We start from the raw sequence: 22,117 nt of genomic DNA, 5'->3' as shown, positions 1-22,117 counted from the left end.
AACAATTTCATAATATATATCGAAGTATTTGTGATCAGTTTATGCATCATCTATTTTGGGGGGTTTAAATCATGGCACAAATTTGGTCCGTCACTGCTACACGGTAAAGCCACAAATTTGGCCCGTCACTGCTACACAGTAAAGCCACAAATTTGGCCCGTCACTGCTACACGGTAAAGCCACAAATTTGGTCCGTCACTGCTACACGGTAAAGCCACAAATTTGGCCCGTCACTGCTACACGGTAAAGCCACAAATTTGGTCCGTCACTGCTACACGGTAAAGCCACAAATTTGGCCCGTCACTGCTACACGGTAAAGCCACAAATTTGGCCCGTTACTGCTACACGGTAAAGCCACAAATTTGGTCCGTCACTGCTACACGGTAAAGCCACAAATTTGGCCCATTGCTGCTACTGGGTTAATGAGGATCAATGTAGCTATAATACACATAGTTAACTTGTAAAGAATGACAGCAGTACTATTATAAACTCGTTCTTTTCTTGTGTGTTTCATAATTACAAGCTAGGTCAGCATAACACTAATCTCCCCACATGCTTGGTCGGTGATGAAGAAAACAGCGTCTGCATTTAAGGTAATGTATTGCTAAAGACAGGAATAGTTGAGAATGGGAAAAAAAAGTCTCAACTCAAACATACTTTCTCTGGGCACATACATGTCATTTGTGTTTACACGAGTCACTGGCAGGCAACTTATTACTTTTGGGTACATTTCCATCAGACCAATACATCAATGGGTCAGCTGCCTCCACACACAGGACCTGACACAGTAATATCTCAGTAACTACAGTACCACGAGCCGGGGCCGGGCCTGGGAAGACAAGCGTGAAGCAGCAGCGCCTCGGGACACACTCACTGGCCTGCGTCTGGGGAGTCAGTCTCTCAATGATTGCATAACTCATTCCCGGCATAAACTCCTCCAGCTACTGTTAGGTTACTTATTATACAGGTTTCATATTTATCTTTTATGAGGAGTTTACTTGTGCATGATGGCGTCTATAGCCTGGTGTGTTATCTGCTTGCACATTTTACCAACACTACTTAATTGTTGAATACCCACAAAATCAAGATTTCTGGAATAAAAAATTATAACCCATTCTATGGGTCTTTCTTATCAAGTACAGAGATTCAACATTTTCTTTGAAACAACAACATTCCATTATTACCCTCGGCGTCCCTTCCCAACAACACTCCCTCCCTTGTCAACACACTCCCAGGCCACACACCGGAGGCCTGGTTGAGCAGCGCCCTGCAACACATGGGTCACCACAGCTGCACATCAACAAACATTATTTGCCAGACTAGATAAAATATAAATATAATATTGGTGCCTTTGAATATCACTTTACAACTTAACTAGAACCATGCATTGCTACAATTAAAGTTAAAGCCTACGTTTGTGCTGAAACAAAAACCTAAACGGAACTCATCACCACAGAGGTTCGTCATTTCTGTGCCGCAGCGTAACATTCAAACACATGCAAATGTTTAGCACAAAAAATAATTACATATGTATTACAAAAATATTTCACTCTGATCTCTAGTTTTGTACATGTGATCAGGGAAACTGAATGGCTTCAAAGGAGACTCTCTGCCTCACACCTGAAAAGCTAACCTTTCCCACAAAAGTACAAGTATAAAATAATATACGGTCTTGGCCTTGCAAAGACTCCACACTCCATGCCTGGCAAATTAGGTATGTTATCCTATTTCAGGCAATACAAACATCTCAACTCATACAAAATTACACTATTAACAAAAGGGAATGTAGAGAATACTGTGTTGCAGCACCCCTGCCTCCCACACCCGGCACCAGCACGGCTGCCAGGCGTGTGTCAGTGAGAGGCTTGGGTCCTCGCCTCCACTTCTCCCACACTCACAGGAAGTGTTTGGGAGCAGAGTGGGCGTGCTCTCGGCCAAACACTGACACACTGATGCCACCGCTGTGACTTTGGAGATAAGTTTTTGGTTAATGGTTTCAGAATGATGTTGCATTCACTAGCATCAAAATAACTTTGTGGCATAACAGAAGTGCAGGCGTGGGATATATTATGTGTTTTATGCTACAGAGGAGAAAAAAATAGGTAAAAAATTATTATTCATGAAATAATGGACATATGCCTAACTGATTAAGAAATCAGGAATTAGATACTACATATAGAATATGACTTCTAATATTAAAACTGATATATTATAAAACTAAGACTAACAATATCATAAAATCATTGGTTTAAAAGTTCTGGACCCTCATACATTATGTTTGCCAACAATTCAAAAGATATTCATAACATGAAAAATTATTTAATACTGATAACCTAAAATAAAAATATGAAGCACAGTTCCATGGTTCCATACTTGTGCTCATAAATAATATAATGAATATCAAATACAAATAAAATAAGATATGAACTATGGGCAGAAACCCTGAACTTAATACTGATTGGGTGACTACTGACACAGCCAAGCTGAGCCAGGGAGAAAGTTTGCAATGAAGGGAAAAAATCACAGCACTGCAATAATGAAGGAAAGAAAAAGAGAGTTAATCTAACGCCACACTCAAAACATTTGGTGGCTAAATTAACCACCAAATGATGAACCACATAACTGAGGAGCCAAAAGGAAAATGAAATGTGTTTTGAACAGTTTCCCGTGACAAACTTACTGAGTAAGATAAACGCCCTACAGAACTCTAGTTGTCCTCAACATCCGGTTCTTTACGGCAGGCCGTGATGAATGAGATTAACTTTCCTCGTCATGGTGATAGGACACGGGGAACAGAACACTTCCTCCCCATGAGGCAACACTGGTTACAGCGCTGACTCACAAGGAGCGAGTGGTGACCAAGAATACAAAGCAATGGAATATAAGCATTCTTCCTTGTTCGTTAGCAAGGCGAGCTGTGAGGCAGTGTGTTACGGAACCAAAGGCTGCTGAGTGAACGGCTCAAGAACATGACTCATCCAGCCAGGCATTTTCAGTACACCAGCCACTTGGTAACACATAATACCTTCCGTCCCTCTATCTCCTTCCACATCGCTACCATCACATGTAGTTACTGTATATGTCCTGGTGAGAACCACTTATGCCGTACACAGCAACACACACCAGAGGGAAACACAAACTGCTTACACTCCAACCTTCATGTCTTTCAGCCAACAATTAAACAGCATGTTCAGTCTCCCTCGACCCAGAAATGTTGCAGGAATGTATTGATTTTATAAAACCCATTTTGGATGCCAAGACATGACAGATCAATAGTGAATATTTTATGCTTGGTTATACAGGCAATGACTTGTACAATATTACTGAGGCAATGTCTCAGAAAGAAATATCTTGCCTACATCCTCACGATGGCTTAGGAAGGCTGAATATGCTGCTTACATACAGGCCGTCTATGGTAACACAGTAAGACATATGAGAATAACTTTGAGAATAAACGATATGTAAACTGTAATGAAGTACAAAGTGTTTCTTGGCTGAGTAGAAAACAGGTTCTTATTATGAAACAAAGCCCATAACTTCTACCTTCTGTTCTTACATCATTGGGGCTGTGGCTTCAACACACTGCATGGTAAAACAGCCCAACAAAGCCCTGCACAGAGAGTGTGTCTCATCCTCAGTGCGCCAAAAACTGGTTCATGTCATGTCAGAGCCACAATCAAATAAATCACTAAAAACAGTTTGTGTCACAGTTGATAATTCCTATCAAAATGAATCAGAAGCAGCACCATCAATTCTGCCAAGAATTATTTTCAGACACTTCACATCTAATTTTTCTTAGGTTTAAAGCTGCAGTAAAGGTGTGTTTTCCTTAACATAACCTGTATATAACTCTCTTATGATATTTTGAAAAGAAAAGCTTTAATCATCATTCCATTTTTTCTGATTCCTGTCGAGGAGAGTAAAGCAAAGCTGTCACTCTGGGGTTGTCTGTAAGGTCCCGTCGGCCCCTCGCGCCGGGCCGCGGCTGGCTGGACTTGTGGCAGCTGCAGGTTGTTGCATAAGCACTGTCAGTAAATATTTGAAACATTCACTTAAGATACAAATCATGACTTAAAAAACTATATATATGTTACAAAAGGCAGATCACTGGCTTTTTACAATTATAATTTAAAGAGATTCAGTTGATGGCCGTGTCTCGGCACAGTTCTGTATTTACAGTTAGAAAATTCTTACATAAAACTGCCTCTACGACTACGACAATCTAGTTTTTACACTATGTACAGGATAGTATTTGAGGAATAAGAAAACCCTACTGTTATTACGCATAGAAATAGCGACACACTTTCTCTATGTACACTTGGCCCAATGAAGCTGAAGGCTGAAGACTGACTTGCTTAATCATAAAAAAAGAATGACCACAATTTTCAGGTAAAAATGAATAATTTTCCTCATAAATTTTCAATGAAATGCTGCCGTGGCCTAAATGTTAGAAAACAAGATCTAAGGTATCACAATCTTTAAATAAAAAGTTGGTTGTGTTTTTTGTTACTGCAGAACCATTTTATTTCTTTGGAAATAAAATGATTCTTTATTTTGACATACCTTCCTTAAGAAATGCCAACATTAAAAAAATCAGCAGCAAGACCAATGAATTGCGGCTCCTCCAGTGTGGCAGAGTGAGCGCCAAGTGGCCAGGAGTGTCGTGCACACCTGCCGCCTCAAACAATAAGTGGACGTTTAAAACATGATCAAACAAACCTCGCGCAGCAAGTGTACCAACCTTCCCGCCGTGCACATTACTCAACATGAAAATGTGCACACCCAACACTTACTACAGGTGACAACCCTCCCCTGCGCACCGCCACCCCCGCTGCCTCATGCGTGCTGTGCCGGCGGCTCAGGGACACAGGAGCCCGGTCGGGAGATGGGCGCCACCGAGCCGGACATGGCCGAGCCAGGCGGCGGCTCCGGCACCACCACCGGCCGCTCCGCCGTCAAGTCGGTGAGAGCCTTGTGGAGGGCCACAAAGGAGGGCCGGTCATGGGGGCGCCGCTGCCAGCACCAGGTGAGCAGGTTGTAGGCCTCCTGGGGACAATGGTCAGGGATGGAGAGGATGCCGCCCTCCTTCAGGAAGCAGACCACCTGCTCGTGGGTCATCCCGTAGTAGGGCTGCAGCGCAAAGGAAAATATTTCCCACAGACACACACCATAAGCCCAAACATCACTCTCAACAGTATACTTGTTGTACAAAATGCTTTCTAAGGGCATCCAGCGGATGGGTATGGCATCACTGTCATCGCCGCGGTAATAATCGGCGATGTAAATCTTCTGGGACAGACCAAAATCTGCTATCTTTACTGTCATGTCCTCTCCAATGAGACAATTTCTGGTTGCAAGATCTCGATGAACAAACTTGCGGTTTGAGAGGTAAACCATCCCAGACGCGATCTGCGTGGCGATCCACAACATGTCTTTGTATGTGAGCTTTGTGTCATTGAAAGCCTCCCCGTTGGTGGAGCGCACAATGTAGTTGGTGGGAGAGCAGGACCTGAGGAACTCGTTGAGGTCTCCACGCCCCATGTACTCAAAGAGGAGGCACATGGGGCGCCCCACGGCACACACGCCCAGCAGTCGGACAATGTTGGGGTGGTCAAACTCCGCCAGGATGCAAGCCTCACGCTCAAAGTCCCCGAGCATGTCCTCCGAGGCCTCCTCCTTCAAGACCTTGACGGCCACCATTGTTAGCTCTTCCCCGGGGATGAGCGCTGGAGCTTTGCCCTGAAAGTAAAATCCGGTGTCATGACGGGAGCAGCGCCTCCCTGCACCTCCAGACAGAAATATTCTCTTCACACCTCACAGGGAAGACTGACTATATTTTGCTATGTCATAACAAGTGGAAATGGACAGAACAGCACATACCTACAGAGAGGCAGCTGTCTATATCCAAGAAGAGCTTGTCTTGTACTGCACATAAAAGAGAACTAGTTTAGATACGATGGATATCCAGACATTTAGCAATTGGTAGGAGGCAGACTCCAGATGGAAGGTAGAATGATGTTAGGATATTTTAGAGGCAGAATATATTTTTAGAAACCAGAGTTGAAAAGCCATTGGTGACAGGAGTGGTTGGAAGGTTGAATAGCGGTGATCTAAGAAAATTTAGAATGTGTCTTGGTGCTGGCAACCAGGTGCCAAGTTTGGGTTTTATTGGGAGAATGAAGTGAGTGGAATGTGTTCCAGATACAAAAGAAAATTTGGACAAAATCAAATTACAAAACCGATAGGAAAGTATTCCTGGAGTTTTACAAAATACAATTTAGTTTCAGTGATTTATCCTGTGAGACATGAAGATGTGCATACCATTTCTATATTTAAATCTTTCAAATGAGGAAATACACCATTTTGTTACACTACTTCCTAAGGATTGTACCAGACTTGCAGTGTTATAAGACTCAAAGCTACTCCTCATTCACTCCCCAAATTAAAGGAAAATGCAGCATGAGGGGAGGCCAGAATGATGCATCAGGCTGTGAAGGCGTTCCCCGCAGCGCGCAGGAACACTCCACGCCCTGGTATGCAGCCACTTCATTGGTGTGGACTCAGCACTACTTCTCAAATCAAGACTCGGTTACTTCCAGATGCACAGCGACCTACATGATGCTGGGGGGCATGAGATGGGGCATGGCATGTGAGAGTTCAGCATGACGGGGTAATGCTGCACAGAACAGCCTTGCAATGGCGGCTACTGAGTGGTGGCGCGGCGCACGGTGGTGACGCAATGAATGAGGATGGATGAAGAGGGACATCTTTGGTTTTACTTCATACTTTGATTACAAAAATGTAAGTTTTTTCACAATATTCATGCAAAAATATGCAAATTTTGGTCATGAAAGAGTGCATATAATTATGTAACTATGTATGAAGGAGTGTATTGTTTTAACACTGTCAGGATTAAACAAACTTTTTTCAGGATGGGACATGAATGATAATATTTATTATTTAGCTTTGTAAACATTTTAGGAGGAAAAATATTAACTACAGACTATGATATTTAGTGTTTGGATGACAAGAGTTAGTGGAAATTGACCTCATTGCTACGACAACCAGCAGCTTGTCACTGGTCAGTAATAATGTCACTCTGCACTACATGCACAGTTCAGGACGTATGCAAAAAACCTTCATGCTAAAAAGTCGTCTTCATAACAGCTAAGTTTGTGGACAGAGTGGCCGACGCATCACACCACTTACCTGAAACACACGTCCGAAGGCTCCCTGGCCAAGGTCCCGGATGTAGATGATGCTGTTCCGGTCGTACTGCAGCTTCTCCAGCTTGGGATTGAGCTGGGCACAGGTCTGGTGGTAGGCCGAGTTGTGCGGCAGCTTTGTGATGTCAATGTCCGCATCCGGCTGGTGGATACAATGAGAAAGCTTATATGCATGCAAGCCATCCACTACTATGTGCTATGCAAGTGGTATGTTCCTCTGGTGCCTTAGAGGTGTCTGTCAGGCCTCTAAAGATTGGCTGGATTCTGTCTCACCCTCATGGAGGTTGTCTGTCAGTCACACAAGCTCTCACTAAATGTTTCTCAATTATTTGCTTATTTACCTCACTGTTCTCCTTTTTTGTTCCTCACATCACACCTTTGATTTCCATTCATAGTTACTGATCAAGAACTAAGGGAAGTTACGTGCACCTCAAAAGCAAAACTAAGTGCATGGATGCAGGTTGTGGCGTGTGCTGATGCCCCACAGTGTTGGCGGCGTCCATCACGGGAGCCATTGAGTAATGTAAACGTGGCTGGTCATGTCAGCAGAGTTTTCTGAATCACTCTTTACGCCCATAACATACTTGGTTATATCATGTTCAGGAAGCTTTTTTTTATAAGTTGAAATGGTTTATTTTAGTTCTGATTCAATAACTCTTGCAAATGGTAATGTAAAAAGTAACATCAACATTTCAGATTCAGATTTCAACTATTTCAGATATATTTGTTAGAATTTCTTTATTCTTTCGCTTAGTGTTTTACAGTCACTGTTGAGTCCATCTTTAATGGATCCGACCATAATTGTCTAAGAGGTGTGGGAGATGAGCTGAGGCAGATAATATAGACACATGTAGCACAAGAGCATGTGTGCCTGACAGCCAGCCTCCCCCAGAGTGAGAGAGGAGTCCAGCCAGTCAGGAGCGGCCTGACAAACACTGCTGAGGTGCCGGAGGAACACTTTGTTTGAACAATTTTATAACGCTGACTCATCTACTTGACAAGATATTCACTTATCCACAACACCTTCACCTCCCTTCAATCTAACAGGTGTGCTTACATTCCCTGCCTGGGAGCTGGGGGAAGAGTAGCCCTGGCGGGCGTGGACCAGCTTGTAGATCAGCAGGGCGCTGAGGGCCAGCAGCAGCAGCCCCCCGAGCCCCGCGCCGCCGGCAATCAGTATGAGCCACGGGCTGGGCAGCATCTTGGCCTGGATCTCATCATGAAGGAACACCCCTCCAGGTGCACTGCCAAGCTCACCTGTACAGTGAAGATTCATGTAAAAGTCCCTTGACAGACAAATCATGTATCATTGCATAATTATCAAACTCTACTTCTAATGAGGTCATATAAATGTTTAAATTCTCAAAAGTTAGTTAATTATCTAAGCTTATAGACCAGCTTTTAATAACTCCTGGATATAAATAAATCATCTGTACTAAGGAGCAAGGATGGCAACATGTTGGGCACTGGGCGCTCACCACACTGCGGGATGGAGCAGTGCTGCCACCGGATGACGGGGTCTGTGGTGTAGCACCAGGGGAACGGCTCCTCGCCTCCGGCATTCCTACAGTAGTTCTCAGCGTTCTGTATCTCCGGGAAGACGTTGGGTGGCCGCTGGTGGCTGTGTGGCTCCTGTGAGTCCCAGCGCTGGCAGGGTATTCCCGTGCTGGTCACATTCATCGTGCCAAAGTACCAGCGGCCGCGCCCTATCCGGCAGTTATCTGGGACAACAAAGGTCAGGTTAGCTGGTCTGACTAATTAGTTAACAGGGAGTGTATGCCAGGAGGAGCATTGCTTCACTCACCCAACACACCCACTCAATACACCTCCCAGCAGCCACTATAAATAAAATTCTCCTGTGCTGCTAATGGGTTGAGGTTGTCCAAGAGACCCTACAAGAGAGCCTACCAGCACTATAGACACCACCTAAAAAGAATGAAAACAAAACAAAAAAAATGGCACCCTAGCACGCCAATACTTACGTGTCACCTGGCTGTGGTCAATGCTGGTCAGGCCGATGTGCGAACACACCTTGCGGGAGCCATTGCCGTAGCTCTGCAGGGCGTCACAGTTGGGGAGTCGGAAGTGGTTGCGGGACTTGAGTATCCGGTTCTCCTGCAGCACGAGACAAAGGTGACGATAAGGTGTGTTGGTGTTGACAAAGGTGTTGATAAGGTAAGGTACTTTGATAAGGTACTAAACAAGGTATGCTTCTCACTATGCTCTTCCTTCCCTCCTCACCAATCAAGGGTATAATCATGCATCCTAGTCCATCACACAACAGAGATGGCCACTGAGACCAGGACCAGGTTTATCTAAGGCCCCAAACTTTACCTTACCTATTCTATTACATGAGTTACAAGTTGACCTATTCTATTACATGAGTTACAAGTTGACCTATTCTATTACATGAGTTACAAGTTGACCTATTCTATTACACGAGTTACAAGATGACCTATTCCATTACATGAGTTACAAGATGACCTATTCTATTACATGAGTTACAAGATGACCTATTCTATTACATGAGTTACAAGATGACCTATTCTATTACATGAGTTACAAGTTGACCTATTCTATTACATGAGTTACAAGATGACCTATTCTATTACACGGGTTACAAGTTGACCTATTCTATTACATGAGTTACAAGTTGACCTATTCTATTACATGAGTTACAAGTTGATATGTACTCTGAAGTCCACTTTTTGGTATGCTGGTTGCCTTTGTCATTCCAGGGTGTGAGTCCTCTAATATCCACCTTAACTTTTCTGCCCATATCGCTAGCACACTGGAATTGAAGCTTTAGTTTTTCAATTTCCCATAAAGTAGAGAAAATTACTTGGGGAGTTTGATAATGAGGGTGACAAATTATACTGACAGCAAAAATGTAAATAAAGCTCAAAAAATAATGACGCAAGGCCAGGACAACATCACTCAGTTTAGTTCTACAATTTGCCAAAAGTAGAAAAAGTTACTTAAGTGGTTTGTTAATTGAAGAGGGTGATATATTGACCTAAAAAAAATGTAAAAAAGTTTGAGAGACAGAGTGACACAAGGCCGGGACATCATCATTCGGGTTGGTTTGTCAATTTACCAAAAGTACAAAAAAAATGACTTAGGTGGATTGTTCATTGAAGAGGGTGATATATTGACCTAAAAAAAATGTAAAAAAGTTTGAGAGACAGAGTGACGCAAGGCCGGGACATCATCATTCGGGTTAGTTAATCAATTTACCAAAAGTAGAAAAAGTTACTTAAGTGGTTTGTTAATTGAAGAGGGTGATATATTGACCTAAAAATGTAAAAAAAGTTTGAGACAGAGTGACACAAGGCCGGGACATCATCATTCGGGTTAGTTCGTCAATTTACCAAAAGTAGAAAAAAATGACTTAGGTGGATTGTTCATTGAAGAGGGTGATAATTATATTGACCTAAAAAATGTAAAAAAGTTTGAGAGACAGCAACACAAGCCCAAAACAACATCATTCAGTTAGGTTATCGATTTCCCATAAAGTAGAAAATAATACTTCGACACTTTGTTCATAAAGGTGACAAATTATTATGACATCAAAACTGAAAATAAAGCCAGACCGACAGAGTGATACGAGGCCGCTGGAGGGATCGCCAACCCCCGGTGGCACGGAGGCAATTACATCAGAATAATAATGTGATATCACTCAACAGTTAAAGCTGCATTTTAGGGCGAGGCATAAATTATTATTCAGATACGCCTGTGAAATGATAGCCCAGTGAACCCCAGAGTATTGCTACACTAATATTTCCATAGGCAGTGTATCATATAGACTGGAGCTTCATTACGCGAGCTCTGACGTATCTCTAATAGGCGGGAAGTGTGACAATCAATATATGTCGAAATGCTGCATGAAGTATTTAAATTGTTTAGCTAAATTATGTTTACCTAATTAGTGGGTCAGGTAAGAGTACGAACCTTCAATATGCATCATCACATTTGTCTTTGTGTCTAGTTCCCAGGGTATCAGGACACCTCTCCTCCCGAAACTGACCCCTCTTTTGGCCGCCTCTTTGGATTCTTTTTAGGAGTAGCGAGTAGCAGGCTTTTTTCTATTATTATTGTTTCCTTTTTTTTGTGCCCTTGAGCTGTCTCCTTTGTTGTGAAAAAAAAAAAAAATCTAACCTCAGGAAAATGGATAACAACCTTGCTACTACACTGTACTTTCTGCTCCAGCTCATCCCCATGCTGTCCAACTTCCCATTGCAAATGTTAACCAGTATCTTTATTCTTTTAATCTCTGTAACACCCTTCCTTTACACCTTCAGAAGCAAGGGAGACCAGGGGTAAGCAGGGGAGGTAGGAATGGTTCTATTCAAGTAACAAAATCTGACCTGCTTGAGCTATAAACCTGGTTCCTCACCTGCTTGTTCTGCTCAGTATGAAAAGCAGGGAAGGTGTGAATGTTTCTGCTCAAGTGACATGACCTGATCCTAATACCTGCCTGAGCTATAAACCTGCTTCATCATCTGCTTGTTCTGCTCGGTATGAAAAGCAGGGAAGGTGTGAATGTTTCTGCTCAAGTGACAAGACCTGATCCTAATACCTGCCTGAGCTCTAAACCTGCTTCATCATCTGCTTGTTCTGCTCAGTATGAAAAGCAGGGAAAGTGTGAATGTTTCTACTCAACTGACATGACCTAATCCTATGCCTGACAAAGACGCCTCCTCACCTGCTTGTTCTGCTCGATGAGAAGCCACTCGTTGACACAGAAGAGGCTGCGCACGGCCACACAGTCCTCGCGGCACAGTGGCAGACCGACCTGGTAGCCGTCGTTCAGCTGGCACTTGGGGAACGCAAAGTGGCACAGTAGTTTCTGGGGGCGAGGAAACAGGGAATATGAAAGATTAATCAGAGGAAACAGGGAATATGGACGATTAATCACAGGAAACAGGGAATATGAAAGATTAATCATTTTGAGTTGGTGTTGAAAAAGATTTTGAGCATCTCTCTCTACTGACAGGTGTGAAATGAATAAATGGGGACAAAGAAAAAGAAAGATGAGTTATTCTGAGTTGCTCCTTCATATGACTTGAGCACTTGAGAGAGAGAAGTACATATCAGACACCTATTCAACCAAATCTAACTGTCTACTTTTATTAGACTCTCCTCCTGTCCTTTGTTAATGGAATCAGTAGTGCTATAGTGGAGTTTTTCTTCTCTATTTCTACTCTGTCATCCAACCACCTAAATTGAAAAAAAAAAAGTATTCCTGGTGAGTACGATTTAGGATGACACAACACAGACTGGCAAGCATTTTTATTTTGTCATTTTTGGTTTCTCTTTGAAGTGCCACCTCTTCCTACAAAAAAGAAAAAAGCACCCTACAAAAACAACGACAGACGCACTAACAAACCCAACACCAGCGGCTCACCTCAGCGGCCTCCCGACACAGCTCACGGAAGTTGTTGATCATCTCGGACCAGAGCTCTCGGGTGATGTGTTCGTTGAGCCAGCCACCCTGGTCCGTGGCGGTGATGTTGTACCACACCAGACCCGGCCCCTGCAAGTGCTCCTTACACACACGGCCATTGTAGGGCGCGCAGTAACCCAGCGGCCTCCTGATGGCTGAGGGGGCAGAAGGGAAGAGTGTGTGAGAGAGAGAGATGGATTTTTTTTTTTTTACAGCAATGGAAGAAGCTTAAAAGGGGAAAAGAATGACAACAAACAAGTCCACTAAAAAGAAAATGAAAAAGAACAAGAAAAAGAAGAAGAAGAAGAAAAAGAAGGAAAAGAAGATGAACCAAATGAGAGTAAAAATAAGAAAAAGAGATGAAGAGAAGAAAATAAATAAGGTTTGTGTGTGTGTGGGAGAGAAAGAAAGTGGTAAAAGTGTGTGTCTGAGTGTGAGTGTGTGTGTGTGTGTGTGTGTGTGTGTGTGTGTGTGTGTGTGAGTGACAGCCTTCTTTGGAAACTGTCATCACTTTTTGCTTCTACTCCTTTCAACACTTTCAGATGATTGTGTGGAGACTGGTTGAAAGGTTGTGTGATATTGTGAGAGCGAGAGAGACATAACCAGACAGACAGACCTGCACTCGGACAAACAGAACAGACAGAACCCATAGAACCAGAGACCGAGACACAGAGAAACACCCAAACAGACAAAAACAGACAGCACCAGAGAGATAGAGAGACAGAAGTACCTGAACAGACAGAGCAGAGAAAATCCAAAGAACCAGACAAACAAGACATGCAAAAACACAGAAAAACAGAACACAAAACCAGACAAACAAAAACCCCCAAAACAGAACTAGATACAACAGAATATAACTTGACAAACCACCAGGAACCACAGACAGAAAGACAGACAGAAACACCAACACATAATAAGTAAATACAAATAGATAAATACACACACAGACATAACAGACACTACTCACGACTGACGGGATGCACCACAGACACAGTAAAGGTCTTGGAGTCTGTGGTTCGTCTGTTCTGCACGACATTCTCCGCCGAGCACGTGTAGTTGGCCGTGGCGGTGGCGTTGACGGTGAGCACGGAACGCACGTAGTTGATGAACGGCGTGAACTCGATGCCGTGAAGAACCTGTTAGTGGGTGAAAGGGTAGAGAAAAAAAGAAGGTGTTAGCAATGCAAGGTACTCTATATAATGTTAAAGACAAAAGTGAAGGCGTTGGGAGAAGTTAAAAATGTAAAAGGGAAAAAAAAGTGATGTTTGGGAGGGAGATAAAAAGGTGGAAGAAAATAATAGAGAAATAAAAGAAAAAGGAGGGAAAGGAGGGATAGAGGAAATTTGAAGAAAGTGAAATGTAAAAGGGAAATATAGTGATATGTGTGTGTATGGAGAGATATTAAAAGGTGGAAGGAGAAAAAAATAGAGGAAGAAAAAGGAAAAGAAAAGAAGCGTGAAGTGTTTGAAGTGGAGAATAATATAAATGCTAAGTGGGCGAAGGAGAGAAGAAAAGGAGGAGGAGTTTATTCTCCGATAAAAACGGAAGTGAGAGAGAGAGAGAGAGAGAGAGAGAGAGAGAGAGAGAGAGAGAGAGAGAGAGAGAGAGAGAGAGAGAGAGAGAGAGAGAGAGAGAGAGAGAGAGAGAGAGAGAGAGAGAGAGAGAGAGAGAGAGAGAGAGAGAGAGGAGGAGAAAAATTAATGTGGGGTAGAAAGGAAGATAAAAATAAGTAAATGAGCGAAAAAATTAAAAGTACATAAAGAAAAAAAAAAAAAAAAGCGTGAAAAAGGGGAGAAGCAAAAATAGTGAATGTTGGAGAGAGGAGGAAAATTAGAAGGATGAAAGGGAAAACGAAAAAAAAAAAGGTGACTGGAAAAATAAAACAAAGCAGGAGGAAAAATCAAGAAAAAGTGATGAATAAAGGGAGAAGAAAAAATGGTAAATGTGGAAGAGGAAAAAAATGAAGAAAAAAGATTGTATGTTGGTTTGTATCGCTGCGTCAGGGAAGTATAGAAGGTAAAAAAAAAATAACAATAAATAAAAAGATAAAAAAAAGTGATATGAAAGAGACGCAGAAAAATGGTAAATGTGGAAGAGGGAAAAAAAGGGGAGAGATAATTTTAAATGTAGGTTTGTTTTCACAGCGTCGAGGGAAGTAGTATAGAAGGTAAAAAAAATAAAAAATAAATAAATAAATAAATAAATAAATGATATGTAACAGGAAAAGGAAAAAAAAGGTAAATATGGAAGGGGAAAAAACGACGAGAATTTTTTATGTTGTTTTGTTTCACAGCGTCGAGGGAAGTACAGAAAGCAAAAAAATAAAAATAAATAAATAAATAAATAAAGTCATTTGTAAAAGGAGACCCAGAAAAATGGTAAATATGGAAGGAGAAAAAAAAAGAGGAGAGCTATTTTTTTATGTAGGTTTGGTTTCACAGCGTCGAGGGAAGTATAGAAGGTTAAAAAAAATAAATAAATAAATAAAGTCATATGTAAGAGCAGACACAGAAAAATGGTAAATATGGAAGGAGAAAAAAAAGAGGAGAGCTATTTTTTTATGTTGGTTTGGTTTCACAGCGTCGAGGGAAGTATAGAAGGTTAAAAAAAAAAAAAAATAAATAAAGTCATATGTAAAAGGAGACACAGAAAAATGGTAAATATGGAAGGAGAAAAAAAAGAGGAGAGATATTTTTTTATGTTGGTTTGGTTTCACAGCGTCGAGGGAAGTATAGAAGGCTAAAAAAAATAAAATAAATAAAGTCATATGTAAGAGAAGACACAGAAAAATGGTAAATATGGAAGGAGAAAAAAAAGAGGAGAGATATTTTTTTATGTTGGTTTGGTTTCACAGCGTCGAGGGAAGTATAGAAGGTTAAAAAAATAAATAAATAAATAAAGTCATATGTAAAAGGAGACACAGAAAAATGGTAAATATGGCAGGAGAGAAAAAAAAAGAGGAGTGATATTTTTTTATGTTGGTTTGGTTTCACAGCGTCGAGGGAAGTATAGAAGGTTAAAAAAAATAAAATAAAATAAACTGATATGTAAGAGGAGAAGCAAAAATGATAAACATGGAAGAGGGAAAAAATAAAGACGAGAATTTTTTACGTTGGTTTGTTTCACGGCGCCGAGGGAGGAGGAGGTTAAGAGTGGTAAAAGTACTCTGCTAATCTGGTTAACATTTTTGAGGTTTCAGAATACATGCTTTTTTTTTCCGGGCCTCTCCTTTCTGTCCGTCAGTGCACCACCAACCCGTATTTCTCTCTCTCTCTCTCTCTCTCTCTCTCTCTCTCTCTCTTCTTTCTTTCTTTCTTTCTCTTTTCTTCTCTCTCTCTTCTTCTCTCTCTTCTCTTCTCTTCTTCTTCTTCTTCTCTTCTTCTCTTCTTTCTTTCTCTTCTCTTCTTCTCTCTTTCTTTTCTCTTTCTTTTCTTTCTCTTTTCTTTTCTCTTCTCTCTCTCTCTCATTCTCCTTCCATCCAGTAATTATCTTTTTTCTTCCCTCTCTTTCCAGGCTTCGTTTGCATCCATTACCAGTGAAAAGACAGAGAGGGGAAAAAGGAGGATGGTACAGGAAAGGGAACGGAAAAAAAGACAGGAAAAAAAGTCTCTGCTGATGCCAAACACACGCTAGAAAAAAGAGGGGGAGAGGGAGAGAGGGAGAGCGGAAGAGAGAGAGAGAACAAGGTTAATCTCAATGTTTTTTTTTCAGGCTAAGCGGTCGGTCATGTTCATTACTTTTGGTGTGCGTTCTTTAGTAAGCTTTGCAACACAACGGAGGTAAGTAATAAAAACAAACAGAAACAACACACACACACACACACACACACACACACACACACACACACACACACACACACACACACACAAACACATAACACAATAGCCCCCATTCCTATACCACTTACATATATCAACCACAACACAAAACGAAAAAAAGAGGTTCCACAACACACACACACACACACACACACACACACACACACAAAGGGACCTACCAACGACAATACCAACACTTTTACATTACACACACACACACACACACACACACACACACACACACACACACACACACACACACACACACACACACATACATACTCAAGCCTCCCTTCTACCACCAGCTTATCCTAATAATCCGAAAAAAGAGAGAGGGAAAGGGAGAGATGCAAGGGTAAAGAGAGAGAGAGAGAGAGAGAGAGAGAGAGAGAGAGCTGTCATCAACGTTGCCAGATTGTCGTACTCAGCCTCTTATATTTACCAACTTCCGACCTAAAATCTGTCTCCTGGGCCCCAGTAACTAGATTCATTTATATTTATCTTTAAAATAGTTAATTCCTGATGTTTCTTTCCAATAGTTAAGCGTCAAGAACCGGTAAATACAATACTCTGAGTACGATAATCTGGTAACGGTGCCTGTCATCCATCTCTCAACATAAACCCTTCACCCGCCTCCCCAAGAAGACTCGCTCCCTCCCTCTCGCTCGGTGAAGTAATACAGCAAAGCCTCTTATGCAGCGGGATCATTCCAGGTCGTCTACACTCAGCGCTCGGCCCCACCCTTGATGCTGCTTCTGCCTGGCCCTTCCTGCTGCCCTGTATCCCGCGCTCTACCTCCTGTGCTGTCCTTAAACTCCCTTCTTTTACATGTCTGCTTATTTTGTCCCTATCTGTTTCTATCTGTGTATGTGTTCTGTCTCTAACTACACGTCTTTTACCTGTCTGTCTATCCTGTCCTCTATATCTCTGTTTCTGTCTGTCTATCTGTCCTGTCTCTAACTACTCGTCCTTTACCTGTCTGCCTATCCTGTCCATATCTCTCTGTTTTTGTCTGTCTATCTGTCTTTTTATCTGTCTGCCTATCCTGTCCCTGTTTCTCTGTGTCTATCTGTCTATCTGTCCTGTCTTTAACTACCCTTCCTTTACTTGTCTCCCTATCCTGTCCCTATCTCTGTTTCTGTCTATATGTCCAGTCTCTAACTACCCTTCCTTTACTTGTCTGCCTATCCTGTCCCTATTTCTCTGTGTCTGTCTGTCTATATGTCCTGTCTCTCTCTGTCCTGTCTCTACCCTCTTCTTTCTTAACCTGTACCCTACCTGTCCCCATCTCTCTGTCTATATGTCCTGTCTTTAACTACCCTTCCTTTACTTGTCTACCTATCCTGTCCCTATCTCTTTGTTTCTACCTTTTAACCTGCCCTCTTCTTACCTGCCTTTGCCTACCTGGGAGAATTAAAGTAAGGAAAAAACAAAGAGAAAAGGAAAACGCATAAACCAGTAGAGGAGGAAAATAAGTTAACAAATGAGAGCTAAAACAGCTGGAGAGAAAGTAGGAGGAAGAGAGAGAGAGAGAGAGAGAGAGAGAGAGAGAGAGAGAGAGAGAGAGAGAGAGAGAGAGAGAGAGAGAGAGAGAGAGAGAGAGAGAGAGAGAGAGAATATATATACACAAATATTCCCTGGGGTGGATGAAAGAGAAAAAATAAATAAAAGGGAGTTGAATAAATGGAAAGAAAATGGGGAACTACAAAATATTTGAGTGTGGGGGAGGAAAGAAGAGATGAATAAACGAAGGAAACAAGAGAAGAGAATGAAAACTTGAAAGAATGTAACAAAGGAAATATGAATAAAGAAGAAGACAAGAGGAAAGAACAGATACCGTGTGCATAAATGAGAGAGAGAGAGAGAGAGAGAGAGAGAGAGAGAGAGAGAGAGAGAGAGAGAGAGAGAGAGAGAGAGAGAGAACGAATAAAAAATGAGACAGAAAAGAGAAAAAGAGACAGACAGAGAAAGAGACATAACAAACAAACAAACAAACAAACATCAATAAGGTACAAAAAAGAGAGAAAGAGAAAGACGAAAGAAAAAAGAGAGAGAATGAAAAAGAAAAGAGAGAGAAGGCTAGTGAAGAAGGTGTAAAGAAAATGGTAATAAAGAGAGTGGATAGAGAAGACTAAGAAAGACGAGGATGAAAAAGATAAAAAAGGAGGAGGAGGAGGAGGAGAAGAAGGAACGAATGAGAGAGAGGGAGAGGGGGAGAGGGAGAAAGAGAGAAAGAAAGAGGAGGAATCATAAAGAAACGCGATAAAGTGAGGAAGCAAAGCAAATCAGTGAAGAAAAACAAAAGACGAACACACAAGCCGGATAAATAAATAACAAAAACGCATCGCAAGGAGGAAATAAAACCGGAGCGAAAGCCAGCATTACGAAAAGAGCGGCCGGCCTTCACTCCCAGGGCGGGCGGGCAAGGCAGGCGCTCCGTTCTGATTGATATCCAATAAATCTCTCGCCAGTTACCAGGGCGAGGACGAGGTGGGAATTCCGATGCGTGGAGGAGGAGGAAGAAGGGGGAAGGGGTAGTGGTGAGTCTTGGGCAACGAGAAAGGGTTGAAATGGAGAAAGATGGAGGAGGAGGGATAAACAGGTGAGGAGGGAAGGGATAAGGAGGAGGAAGAGGAGGAGGTGGAGGTGGGGGTATTGGTGAGTCTTGGGCAAGGAGAAGGGTTGACATGGAGAGAGGTGGAGGAGGAGGAGGAGGAGGAAGAGGAGAGAAAAACTGATGAGGAAGGAAAGGGTTAGAAGAGGTGAAAACTGAAAAAAGAGGAGAGGAGTTTTAAGGAGGAGAGTTATGGCCAAAGAAAAAGAGGTGAGAAGAAGAGGGGTGAAGGGGGAGAGGAAAGAGTAAAGGAGAGGTGGAGTAAGAAAAGAGGAATGAGGAAAGGAAGAAAGGTGGAGGCATGGAAGAGTGGACAAGCTGGTTCTCTTCTTCTTTTTTTCTTTTTCTTCTTCTCCTCCTCCTCCTCCTCCTCCTCCTCCTCCTCCCCATCTTGTATTCTTGTTTTTTCCTCGTTGACACTTCTCTACAATTCTTTTCCCCTCCTCCTCCTCCTCCTCCTCCTTTTTCTCCTCCTGTAAACCATCTCCGCCTCCGTTCTGACACAGTTACCACATCGAAAAAAGAAAAGGTACACACACACACACACACACACACACACACACACACACACACACACACACACACACACGTAGGCGTAACATGAACTGGCGTGTCCTACAGAAGGGAAAAAAAAGAAAAAAAACGAAGTCAGACACACCTTCAGGAGAAAACTAAACAAAGATATAGAAAGGAGGAGGAGGAGGAGGAAGATAAAGATGAAAACGGAGAGAAGGATGACAAGTAGGTAGAGGAGGAGGGGGAGCATAAGAGAAGGAGGAGGAGGAGATTGAAAGACTAGCGACCGACGGAGGAAATCTAAACTTTGCGAAGAAGAGATCCCAAAGACTTTACTCACCTCGTTTTTCCATTCGTACATTGGCAGCTTGGAAGGGAGAGAGACAGGCCAGGGTTAGTGAGGGTGACGCGGACACCTTAACATAAACACCCTGACAGCCGCACCCTTGAAACACAACATGCAACACTAACACCCTTGAAACACAACATGCAACACTAACACCCTTGATAAACACATGCAACACTAACCTAACCACACTAACACTAGATTTTTTAAAGGTCATATTAGTATTTATTAAGTTATGAGGTTAGTTTGGCTTTTTTAATTCCTTTTTTGAGACAGAGTTAGATGATTTTCACAGTTGATTTGCATATTACAATCCCGGGCGTAAAATATTATAGAAAATCAACACAGCCAATTAATTACGCCTTGAAAAACAAGTCAAAAAAGACAAATCTGCCACATTATTGTTGATAGACTAATACGACGTTTAAAATCAAAGCCGTACCACACTTTTTAGGGTATACTGATTGAGTCCGTGTTAGTTAGCGTGACGTAACCTTAAAATAAACACCTGGAGACTCCCAACCTGGAAACGCATGCAACAACAACAACAACAACAACAACACTGCTAACCATGTCACACTTTTTTCGAGTATACAGAATGAGTTACTGTGAGTTAGTGTGACGCAGACCCAACAGCAACAACAACACTGCTAACCATGTCACACTTTTTCGAGTATACAGAATGAGTTCCTGTGAGTTCGTGTGACGCAGACCCAACAGCAACAACAACACTGCTAACCATGTCACACTTTTTTCGAGTATACAGAATGAGTTACTGTGAGTTAGTGTGACGCAGACCCAACAACAACAACAACACTGCTAACCATGTCACACTTTTTTCGAGTATACAGAATGAGTTACTGTGAGTTAGTGTGACGCAGACCTTCAGAAACTATATGATTGTGTTGGGTGACGAAAAGGTCAGACACCCTGCTTTCCAACAGCCAATCAGCAGCGTCATTATACACTATCAGGACACCTCTTCTCACGTAATTGACTGCTCTTTCGGCCACCTCTTCGGATTCTTTACAGGAGCAGCGAGTAGCGGGCTTTTTTTATTGTTTCCTTTTTTTTTGTGCCCTTGTGCTGTCTCCTTTGCTGTATAAAAAAAGACCACTGCTGGAAGGGATCCGGCTTAAGTGAACTGACTTTTTTATTCATATAGTTCTAAGCCCTCTCCCATTCCTTTCTTTTTCTTCCCCTTCCTTTCCTTTCTCCCCTTCTTGGTTCAGCAAGTAGTTCCCTCATCCCCCTATATCTCTCTTCCCCTCTTCTCTTAACCCCTTGACTGCGGATTTCCTACAAGAAGACATCACCAAACTACAGGAATGGACAAAAAGTGGCTGCTACAATTCAGTGAAGAAAAATGTAAAGTCTTGCACCTTGGGAGGGGATATCCAGCATACTAATACCACATGGGAAACACTCCACTCCACGACAGAGGCAGAGAAAGACCTGGGAGTATATGTTAACAGGCCATCAGTGAAGGCCAAATCCGTGCCAATCGCAGCGGACGGGTTAACTCACCGGGTCTCCGTCCTTGAACCACTCGATCTCCGGCAGCGGGTCTCCGAGGGCCACGCAGCGCATCAACAGGGTGGTGCCGTAGTTGATGCTGTAGGCGCCGGGGTACTCGGAGATGCGCGTCTCGGCTGGGGAGGAGAGAGAAACAGTATAAGGATCACATTCTTAAACATTTCACCGCCAACTACACATATTTGACAAGGCTTTCGTAGGAGTTCTGGGCCTTTCCATGGATGTTTTTTATGACCCTGGTGTTAGTTTGACCTTTCTTCTGTACCACGAACCTAAGAAAACAGTCATTAGAACTCGATTGACCTCCTTTTTGGCCTTTGGAAGTAGATATGAGAGGTGGAAGTGTCTGAGAATACCAACCTAAATGTTTTTGAGATATAAATGGGTGAAGGTGGGCTATAGAGGTGGACAGGTGTTCTTATTTACCTGTTTGTGGTTGTTATTGTCTATTTCTTTGTTTAAATGGAAAGAAAGGTAATGCGAACAAAGAAGACATGAAAATTAACTTGAGAATAGCAAACCAGATGGATACTGATGATAAAAAACACACACACTCGAGATTGAACACTAAAAAGGAAACCAAATAAAAAAACACCAATAATTAAAAGAAAAGAA

The 22,117-nt window shown here is 42.3% G+C and overlaps 1 protein-coding gene across 1 annotated transcript; it reads right to left on the bottom strand.

Annotated features, from left to right (window-relative positions):
• Positions 1 to 583: 583 nt before the first annotated feature.
• LOC127003428 (tyrosine-protein kinase transmembrane receptor Ror2-like) lies at positions 584 to 21,646 on the bottom strand. The gene is made up of 10 exons (XM_050870122.1): positions 21,494 to 21,646; positions 19,961 to 19,987; positions 13,640 to 13,808; positions 12,634 to 12,827; positions 11,932 to 12,075; positions 9,209 to 9,341; positions 8,705 to 8,947; positions 8,284 to 8,483; positions 7,210 to 7,368; positions 584 to 5,739 (listed from the first exon to the last, which is right to left on the bottom strand). Exons 1-10 carry the CDS (start codon positions 21,554 to 21,556, stop codon positions 4,837 to 4,839), a joined length of 2,235 nt encoding a protein of 744 aa, XP_050726079.1. The 5' UTR covers positions 21,557 to 21,646; the 3' UTR covers positions 584 to 4,836.
• Positions 21,647 to 22,117: the final 471 nt, after the last annotated feature.

This window comes from Eriocheir sinensis, chromosome 25 (genome assembly GCF_024679095.1).
Source record: "Eriocheir sinensis breed Jianghai 21 chromosome 25, ASM2467909v1, whole genome shotgun sequence".
Classification (NCBI taxonomy): domain Eukaryota; kingdom Metazoa; phylum Arthropoda; class Malacostraca; order Decapoda; family Varunidae; genus Eriocheir; species Eriocheir sinensis.
This window is presented reverse-complemented; position numbering and strand designations above follow the sequence as displayed.